Here is an 11,245-nt window from a genome sequence, read left to right as displayed (position 1 = left end):
ATATAAGTTTTTCTTGTTTTCAGAAACTAGAATAGCAGCAGATTCAGTAGTCCCTTGCGTGTCGTGTGTTTGGTGCATCCGCGGTCTTCCCTGACAGACGCTGCAGTATCTCCTCACTTAGCGGTCTACAAGCCAGATCTCCTCAGTATCTTGTAAACCGTCCTAGAGAAATATTTTCATAGATATATTGATTTCTAATGAATTTTATTGATCTCTGAAGGGATTTTCTTTGCTTCTTTAAATTAAAGCACCCTGTGGCGGCAACTTAACAGGATCTTCAGGCTTTATTCTTTCGCCGAACTTCCCTCACCCATATCCGCACAGCGGCAACTGCGACTGGACCATCGCTGTCAACGCGGACTACGTCATCTCCCTGGCATTCATCAGGTGAGCTCTTCCGCTGCCCGCCTTTGAAAATTCTCTTTTAACAATCGTCTTTTGTTGTTTTGCCTTTTTGAGACAGGGGCTCACTAAGCTGGTCCTGAACTCCCAAGGACCCTCCTGCCTCAGCCTGGGATTACAGGCCTGGGCTGCCATGCCCGGCTTGGTGACTTGCTTTTGGGTCTGTGTGAGGCAAATTTTTATTTCTGTACACAATGTCTTCGTGACGTTGATGATAATCTCAGTCCTACTACTTTGCCACTAGCAATTCTCAAACCTCGAATAATAACGTGACAGCTCTGAAGGGCAGGCGGCGAGAATCTTCATCCTGTTCCCCACACTGAGGAAATACTTTGAAATTCACGTGACTTATTGGCTCTCACAAAGCATGGTCTCTTTGTAACCTCTCCTCCCTCGTTACTTACTGTCACTAGTTCAGAGATTTCACTGTTTTCCTAAACTTCAAGATGAAAAAGTCAGCACATCAGTACTTTTCCTCCCGTATATGCGCCATCTAAAAGACCTGTGGCACATTTAGAAACTCTTGCGTGGCACCACCACTGGGTCTAGAAGACAGACTTCTAGTTACTTTTCTTTCTGGGAGTCTCGTTAACTCAACCTAACAGGGTACAGTTTAATTGGCCACGTTTGTTTGACTTATCAGTGAAATTGGTCTCACAAGAGTTTACATGGGAATGTTCCCAAGTTTACATTTGTTGTTTAGCAGTATGAAAAGCAGAATAAAGTTTAGACCACAGTAATAATAATATTTGAAAGCAGCATGTGTGGGAAAGACAGCATTGGGTCAGTGTTCTAGCTCAGCACTGACACCACTATTTCTGTAGGAAAATCATTTAGTTGGGTGAATCTATGTTTCCTCTTTGAAGCCGATAGCTCTGTGATAAAATGGGCCCTCGTGGCCTTACTGGAAGGGGCTGTTGATCTAGCTCAGTGGTAGAGCATTTGCTTGGCATGTGCAAAGCCCTGAATTTTAACTCTAGCACAGCAAATAGAAGAAATGATTTCCATGCTAAGTAATAACCAAAATATTTTCTACATAATTTTTCCCTAATTTTCACAAAGGTTGATGTAATCAGTAGGTTAACTCTAAAGCAAAATTCTTCTTGCTCATCTCTAGTGCATTAAACCTACTTGGTATTACATAAAACACTAAACTTGCCCAATAGAAAACTTTGTAATGTGCTCAACTTAGTCTCCCCCTCCCCCCAGAACTGGGGATTGAACTCAGCCCCTTGCACTTGCCAGGGGAGTGCTTATTCCACTGAGTCATCTCCCCGGCCCCCTCTGAACTTAGATTTTAAAAAAGCAAAAGTAAAGCTAACTGAGATTCATGAAAATTTAGCAAAAGTGCAATTATATAAGATTTTTATTTCTACAATTTGAGGTGACACATTGCTAAATGATAACACAAGACCAAAAACAATAATATTGTTAATTATAGGCCAGGACCTACAATTACAACTTTCTGAGGTAGATATTCTGTTATCCTGATTTTTACAGTTGATGAGATGGGAGTACAGACATTGAGAAATCATTGCATTTCACATAGGATGTGGCTTACCTATAAAATTCTTCTAGTTACCTATGAGGTAGAAGGCTATATTATATGAAGTGTTTGACATAAATTTGATTTCCATCCCTGCCATTGATTATGTGACCTTTGGGAGTCAACTTTTCAAAGCCTTGGTATATTTATTGGTAAAGTGAAAATCATAATCCCTCCTGTCATCAGTACTACAGGATTATTGGCAAGACCAAGTTAATATTTCTGAAAATACCTTGAAAAACATAACAGGTGAATGAATGTACCGTAGTTTCCTGTGAAAATAATCATTACTATTAAGATTCCAAAATGTCCTACAAAAAGACTTTATGTTTCATTATTATCAAACAAGCTATAAATTAATATTCAATTATATATATTTCTATATTTTAGGGAAGGGTCTACAGGATTTTCAGGGTCTCACTACTAGAGCAGACTAATCGTGGTTCACCTGTTTGCAGCCTTCCAAGAGCTGGGATTACAGGCATGTGCCACCAAGCCTAGTGTCAGTTGCTGTCTCAGTGTGCCCCAGGGGTGAGGCTGGCAGGGCAGGCCTGGGGATCAAACAACCAGCCCCTGCACCTGCTTGCAGGTGCTTTAATCTGCTGAGCTATTTGGCCGGCCCTTCAATTATATTTTTAGATAAACTGTAAATTACAAATAAATTTCCTATATTCTATTTTCAAATAGGCTTTAAGATTTCTACATGCAATACTATTTTTATGATTTACCAAGCACTTATTTGCATGAATCTTCCCCAAAGTGACTTAGGAAGGGAGTTATAATTACTATCATTTCTGAATTTTAAACAATGTAAGTTCAGAAGGCAGTTTTGTTCTGTAACCAGGATAAGAAGTAGTGAAATTAGACTTCCTCTTCTAATGTCTGCTCTGTGATATCAGCAACTACCAAAACTCAGGCTCTAGATGCACTGACAATTTTTAGGGTAAATTAGTTGGACATGGGCAGTTACTTAAAAATTAAAAAAAAAAAACTACAACAACGTGATGCTTCCCTAATTTTCTCATGCTTAGGCGCCTGCACCTGTATGTATGAAAAGCTCACTAACCTCTATATCATCCCAGTCTTCCGTATGACATTTATGCACCAATATGGAGAAGTGGGATCCATCTTTCTCGTGGAGCCACACGTGAAGGATGAAAAACTTGCTCTCTGTGGGTTCTGGGCATGTGAAAGCATCTTTCTCCCAATAAATCTCTTGTTTAGAAACAAAGATGATAAAATGACAAAGCAATTTTTCTGGTGTTGATGTTTAGCAATGGCAGGGCTCACTGGTGTCATTTTACAGCGTGGACCGGTTGACTCTGCTTACTAACCCTAAGTGAGTTCTGCTTCTTCCCCTGTGTTTCTCTGCTACACTAGCAAGTTGACCATAGAGAGATCAATGCATTGCCTGACTCCTGTCGTTTAAATGTTTGGACATCATGACTATGATGAGACATTTCTTATACTTTTGAAAGCTATAGGAAGTTTATTATGGAATCTTTGCAATATTTAAAATTTTGGTTTGAATTATTTACATGCTAAGAAGGTCATTTTCGCAGCAGTATCTAATTTCTACAGTGTTAGTGTGATACCTACTACATTACAGTTCCAAAGAAAATACACATACTTTCCATAAAAAGAATACCTAATATAACATACAGTGCCTCACTGAGTATTTTAAAAGTAAAGTCTGTATTTTATTTCAAGTGTTGTTGGAATCTGATATGTAGAGTTAAATTTAAAAAAACAAAAGTTCTCATAACATGATAATATTCAAGCAAGATGGTAACACTGAAAAATTAAAACAAAGGCAAAAAGTTACATTTTCATGGTAAAAATACATGGATTAAAATTTTTAAATAGGTGTAACCACCGGGGCAGAAGCAAAACTTCAACTCCTGATTCAAAATTTGCTGAACTCCACTTTACTGTTTCTTCTGTCCTTTCCATATATTGTATTAATGTAGAAAGTTTTTAAGATATCAGCAATTTGTTTTTTCTTTTTCTACTAGCAGTTGAATACTCATATTCAGACAAACTTTTCTATTGGATTATTTTGACAGGCTCTGTTGCTCTTTTGAAGCACTCAATATCCAATTACATGACTATTATGGTTAATGCCCCGCAATAATAATAATAATTTTACTGTTTCTCTATCTCCTATTTTTTAACTTAGCTTTAGCATAGAGCCAAACTATGACTTCCTGTATATCTATGATGGACCAGACAGCAACAGCCCACTGATCGGAAGTTTTCAAGACAGCAAGTTACCAGAGAGAATCGAAAGCAGCTCAAATACCATGCATCTGGCTTTCCGGAGTGACGGGTCTGTGAGTTACACTGGATTTCACTTAGAATACAAAGGTAAATACGAACATCCAACTGTACCATTATGATTTAAGATGTGGGTATGTTGGACGGAGAATGATTTCATGGTGATCGCTGGTAGCATGGATTACGTGCATTTTCCTTGTAATGTGCATTTATAATACTGACTTTGTACAATTCACCTCGTAAAACAGCTCTCATTGCAGACTTTTACTATCACTAAAGAGGAAATTAGCATTTCCCTAATTGCTACCGAAGGAAATGTATCAGGCCAACAAATTAGCAGTTAGAACACTGCTGTAATTGGCTAAGGCCACCAAACAAAACAAAAACAAAACGAATTTCATTTTTTTTTTTTGGAAACTTACATAAATACTTTATTCAGGCAATATTTTCAATAAGGAAGAAAAATGCATAGGATAGATATATTTCAGGAAATGTTTCTAAATATTAAAATGTGTCACAATTCAGAATAAGGTGAACAAAGCGCTGTGAAAATTGTGATTTCAGAATGTTCCTGCATGTAAATGAATTGCATTAGAACACCTCAGACTTTTTCTTAATTGTAATGTCACAAGTTCAGAGATTTTTCTAATTAATATACATTTTTTAAAGTAGCACATGAAAACTTACAACTTGTACCTATGTGTGGAGTACCATGTAAGATTTTCATATATGTATATGCTGTGTAACAGCTAATGTGAAACATATTTATCTACTCAAATATTTAGCATTTCCTTATTTTGAAAGTGTTCAAGATCCAGTTCTTTAGATTTCTTGCATAGTGCGTCATTGTTTTCTACAGCTCCCCAGTAACACATCTTCTTCTGAGTCCTAACTCCGACTTGGCCGCATTCTGCTGTCTACCTTTCTTACCCACTATTCTCTCCAGCTTCTCGTGTCATCGTCTTGCTTGTGACCTCTAAAACATGAGCTCCTTTTGATCCTGCACATAAGACTGTAAAATTTTACAATTGATGCTTATAGGACTCGATTTACATCTTAGTTTTGTAATTTGAAATTTATTTTTCAAAAACTGAGTCCGTATATCCTGAAAATTCACTACAGACGATCAACTGAATTCTGAAAACACACTTTTCAGATTTGCTTTTATTTTTAATAATAAAAGTTATAAGAGGCTGGATAGATAGCTCAGTGGAATAAGTGCTTGTCTGACAAGTACAGGGTCCTAAGTTTGATCTCTGGTACCACCAAAACAAACAAACAAAAAAAAGTAAGATTAAGAAAAATTCAATGTATCTACCACCCAATTTGAAAAACCTCAATGCCATTCATACTTGCTTTGTATCCAACTGAATTCTTTTTGCTTTTGCCATGGAAGCAGGGGGTTTTCTCTTTAGGGCTGTTGTAAGAGGTCAAGATGAATTCCACAACAATGTACAGCATTAGTTAAGGAATTCTTTTAAGGAAAGAAAACTCACGCATTAGCAAGATGCAGACACACAGAATCCCCATTTATCTCCCTCATGACTCTGCAGTGTACACCAGGGCCAGGGCATCTGCTGGCCCTGGGCAGAATATACGCGCAGTGCCATAGAAACTTTAGCCCTCTTTGAATCTCCCATCTCACAGGGCACAGTGAGAAAATGGGCCTGTGAGTGGGAGGATACAGACAGAGACAATGAGGATGAGGAGAGGGGGGCAGACTCTTTATTGAGAGTGTCTGCAAGTGTCAGTGTCTCTTCCCAGAAGATGCCGGAGTGTGCTTAGACATATCATGAAGGCATTTTCCTCATGGTTTCCAAAGTGTGAAAGCATTGCTTTTCGTGTTTCATCTTTTTTGATCTATGCATAATTTATTTTAGCTCAAGCTAGGAATCTAATTTTATTTTTTTTCCATAAGTGTAACCAATTGCCCTAGTGATATTTATCAACAGGCAATACTATTTCAGTCAAATGTCAAGTTTTAGTATAAGGAAATAGAGTATACCACCATATTTTTCCAAACTGTCTTGGGTGTCAGATTTCGTTAGTGTCCAATGGTGGTTCATGATTGGTCAGCTCCAACACAGAGGTATCCTGGGGGAAGGAAGCAAACTTTCAAAATTTCATTTAGATTTTAGAATGAAGCTTGTTCTCATTGCCAAATTTCACTGGGACCGCATTGCTTTATGGGTAAATTGATTTGTAACATTTAATCTTCTTCCCATCTGTTATCAAGGCTCTCAGTTCACTCGTGTTTTCTTCAGTGCTTTTTAATAGCAATTTATAATTTGCTTTGTAAAAGATCCTCATTTTAATCTAAAATGTCTTTACTTTGCATTGTTATTAAGTGAAACATTTGTTGTTAGATTTCCTACTTATTGTGAAAAATAAGTTAACTTGAAATTCCTAAGTATTTTTCAAAGTTAATTAGCACTTTCTTTGAGATCATTTCTCTGAAACATCTTTTAATTGTTTATGCAGAGACATTTCTGTTTCTTTTAAATCTGTATTAACTTCTCTTTGTTTTAGATTATTAAATGTTCTGAAAATAGAAGCAGCAAAAGTCATCAACCTTATACCTTGATGTTTAAAATTACACTCTTAATGTTTAAATTATAAGTATAATGACTGCACCTAGTAGTGAGAAATTTTATTTATTTATTTATTTATTTTGGCAGAACCAGGGATTCAACTCAGGCCCTTGCACTTGCCAGGGAAGCACTTATTCTACTGAGCCATCTCCCCAGCCCTGAGAAATTTTAATAAACAACTACAATTGTTAGCTCTTCTTATATTCAGGCATATTTTAATGTAATTTAAATATTAGCAAACATTTACATTCATAAGTGAAGAGTTTTGACACCAATGTAGTAGTCAGTATTTTTTTTTTTTTTTGGTTACTGTTAATAATACCTAACAACCAAAACTTAAAGGAGGATGGGTATCATTAAGTCATAGTCTCAGTCCAGGATTGTCCGGCTCCAACACAGAGATACTGTGGGAGAAGGAAGCAGAGTAGCAGAGCTACTTAGTTCCTGGAGGTCAAGAAGTGGGAGCAGAGGGGAAACAGTGATGAAGCAGAGAGGGCTAATGATAAGGACAACCGAGGACATGTCTCTATGACAAGTGCAACCAAAGGCACACTTTCTGCTAATGTGTTAGGCATTTCTTAATCCAACAAAGTAGGTAAATCAGGATTAATGATCACAATTCATCCCTGTTCAACTTCACATGGAAGCATATCTCCTTAAATCATACATAATTTGAAAAAAAAACATGCAGCTTCATAATTGTGCCTAACATCATAAAGTACAACTGGAAAGTAATCTATACCATGAAGCCTTAATAGTGGAAGATTTTTCTAAAGTATTGCTGTCTTCTATGACTCAAGGCAAACTCAAAGTTGTGAATCTCTATAAAAGTATAAAATATAAAGTTATATAATCTCAAAGCACAATGGCACAAGATTCACATTCAAAAATGGAAGGCTAAGAGGATGGAAAATTATTGGGCCAAAGCAAGACCAAAACCTAGGAGGGCAATCATTCAGTCCAGAGCACTAGGTGGTGAAATGTGAGTTGCAAAGAGTCTGGGTACCACAAGCTCTAGGCTATTTCATTGCAGCCCTCATGGCCTCTCTCTTGGGCTGGCTTCATTTGCAGTCTTCAGTTTTCCGTAGCTAACACTCCACATTCCTAGCATCTGCAGCTTCCTTTGGTTTCATTCCTGCAGATTCCTGCAGTGCCCTTTTCAGGAGCTCTTTGCTTGATCTTGCAGGCCTTCTTTTGAAAACTGGGAAGAAGTTTCTTTGACCTCATTTCTTCTGCATTGTGCATGGCAGCATAATTAATATCAAGAAGAGTATTGAGGAATGCTATCAGCGGAAGCACTATGCGGGGTCCCTAGGACCATGGCTGGAGTGCCTGGATGCTTAACCATGGTGAAATCAATTCTGGAGAACCAATTGCCTAAACATTCTATTTTTGAATAGGGATCCAAAGGATTTCCTCAAATGGAAGTTTGACAGTTTTTGCACACTTGAATCTGTAATTGTTTAAATTTTGCTCATACATGAGATATCGTCAAATTATCCTTCTTATAGTTCCTGTACAAAGTGACTGATTTCTTCTCAGTGGCTCTAATCTTTTTAGCAACTACACTTCTGTTGGCCTCTACTTTACACACAGTTCCTTCTAGGCCAAAAATGTAAGTTTTGAAAACTTTTCTGCTTTATCTTTTGCATTCAACAATCACTATAATTCTGACTAAACTCATCTACCAATATCCATACCACATCCTGAATTCTGTGTTACCAAATGTCTTCTGTGTAGTTAATTGATCCACTATTCTCAATCTCACTTTTCCATAAGATCTCAAGACCTGGATTATGGTCATTAAGTCTGATATGTCAAATTCCTTGGGTTGGAAAACACCTAGAGGATTAGTAGAGCCCACTGCCAGCTCCAGGTGTCTCTGGGTGGCCCCTCTTGGGACAGTGCCCTGCTCTGCTTCGTAGCTACCATAAAATGAGCAGCTCTCCTTCCTCAGGCTCTTCTGCCCTGATGTGCCTGCCTTTGCACCCATGGGACATGGAGTGAATTCCTCAACACCACAAGTCAAATTAACCTTCTCCTTTAAATTTTGGACATTGGCTATTATGTTTTACCCACAGGACACCTGAACAATATATGCAGATTAAGTAATTTTCCCAAAATTTTTGGGAAAATGTAAAATTTCAGTCAGACCAGCTTCCAGAGTCAATATTCTTACCTAATTATGTTTACTTTCCTTGCAATGTTATTGAGCAGATACAGAAGGTCCCCCATCCTATGCTCCACTAACCTCCTGCACATACACTAAAATAAAGGAATCTACAGAGTAAGGACTTGACTGGTCACCACTAAATATTACATTCCTAGAACATTGTGTATACACAATAATTATGCCACAAGTGTTTGTTACTTAATTAATTTTGAGCAGTTTAAAGACATTTTTATTTTTAAATCAAATCAGAATCACAGAATAACAGCATTCTTAAAAACCTGAGCATATATTCCTGACCTACAATTTTAGTAAAGAAATTACTACCTTTAATATGCAAATTGACAGATTTATGAATATAGTCTCTAGAAAAGGAAGTCAAAAGAAAGAAGGAAAAAGGGAGCAGCGAGGGACAGCGAGGAGGGAGCTAGGGCAGGAGAAATGGAGAGAAAGGAAAGGGATTAGAGAAGGGCGAGTCTATACCACTAGAGCTAGGTTCTTTTGTGATTAATATTTAAGAAAAAATTTCCAGAGATCTCTCAATGAAAATACAAGGAACATATCTTAGTCATGCTCAGCGCAGATGGTACTCCTTGATGATAGCAAACTTTCTCATTGTATCTAAATATGACTTCACAAAATCCTTCTTTTATATAAATTCCTTGTAGTGATTCCTAGATCTATGCACTTAGTCTCTTGAGATAAAAATACGCACACTGTTTCTCACCTAAATGAATGACTGTGCAGCCATTTCTCAGTTTGAGCCATTTCTTGACTCTGATCCACCAAACCTTGTAGAGAAATATGGAAGTGACTTTTTAAAATGATAACTACTTAGTGTGTAATTCATCCCAGGTACAGTGAGTAGTATTTTTATCTTCTCTCAAGCAGGTTCACAATCAAATGCAATACAATTGTTTAGCTCACAGAATTATGGGATACATATTGTTGTACCAATTTCACAAGTGGTACAGTTAAGTGCTAGAGGATGCACATAAGCTGGGCAAAACCACATACTTTGGCATTTTCTTTTTTCAGATTTATTTATTAATTTACTTGGTACAGGGTCTCACTACACAGCTTGGACTCATAGTGATCCTCCTGACTCAGGCTCCCCAGTGCTGGGATTACCCAAGTGTACCACCATGCCAGGATTTCAGTGACTGGTAGGACCGGGCAGGGGCCCTTATGACATGCTGTCCCAGAAATCAAACCCAGGGCCTTGAACTTTCCAGGCAGATGCTTAGACTGCTGAGCTATCTCCCAGCCCAGCATTTGCACTAAGAGTAAAGGCAAAGAAAATCAGAGTATTGGCAGAAAGAGATACCAAAGCATCCCCTCAAGTACTCCTGCTTCCTTCCCCCTTGTTCTACAATTACAATGAAGCACCCCACCACTATGCCAACCACCACTGCTATGCCAACCACCACCACTCTGCCAACCCCCACCACTATGCCAACCCCCACCACTATGCCAACACCCACACCTAATTCTGTACAAGGCTGTTTGATACTCTCCAAATATTTATTTCCAGGAAAACTTCTCAAATGCAAAATAATTAAATCTCTTGAGTTTGTCTTCAGAGCTACTTATCTGTAGAAAAACATCATCAGTCACCCATTTCAGAGTTTCTAAAGACTGTTTCCCTTATTAGCTTTTCTCTTTCTTATCCTTAGCCTGCTTTCTGCTACTATAATAGCATCACAAGATTGAGTCATTTACAAAAAAAAAAAAAAAAAAAAAAAAAAAAAAAAAAAAATCTATTCATTTCCTATAGTTCTGGAGACCAGAAGGTCCAAAGTCCCATCATCCAATATGGATTTCTTTGCAGCCCTTCTCTATGGCAGAAGGCAAGGGGATGAGAAAGGGTGGGAGACAGAGTCCAAGACAGTTAAAACCTCAGTGATACTCAAGGGGATCCATTCATAAAGTCGCAGCCCTTACAATCCAGTTGCCTTTTAGTAGGGCCTCCCTTCCTGAGGACTAAGTGTCCAACACTTGAACTTTGAATACATTTGAACCACTGTGTATCCTTATTTCAAACATTGTTTCCTCTTTACTGACAGTGATGTTTATAACTGTGAGAGCAAAAGACAAACAAAACTTTTGAAATAAAATATTTACCACTCAAATGAATTGCTAGTACATAGATGCCTAAAAGAATAAAAATGTGTTCCTTTATCTTTTATAATATATGCTACATACTACCTCATTGTGAGTATGTTGATATTTGTTGGAACTGAAAAAGTTAGTATATAT

General features: G+C 37.7%; 1 protein-coding gene across 1 annotated transcript in view; it reads left to right on the top strand.

The window, feature by feature from the left end:
* Csmd3 (CUB and Sushi multiple domains 3) overlaps positions 1 to 11,245 on the top strand; it is a 1,279,636-nt gene that overhangs the window by 977,317 nt on the left and 291,074 nt on the right. Inside the window, exons 32-33 of the mRNA XM_012516661.2 lie at positions 249 to 387; positions 4,128 to 4,315. Of these exons, the coding sequence (XP_012372115.2) occupies positions 249 to 387; positions 4,128 to 4,315 (327 nt within the window). The remainder of the gene's footprint in view (positions 1 to 248; positions 388 to 4,127; positions 4,316 to 11,245) is intronic.

Source organism: Octodon degus, unplaced genomic scaffold (assembly GCF_000260255.1).
Source record: "Octodon degus isolate 3935 unplaced genomic scaffold, OctDeg1.0 scaffold00118, whole genome shotgun sequence".
Taxonomy (NCBI): Eukaryota; Metazoa; Chordata; class Mammalia; order Rodentia; family Octodontidae; genus Octodon; species Octodon degus.
This window is presented reverse-complemented; position numbering and strand designations above follow the sequence as displayed.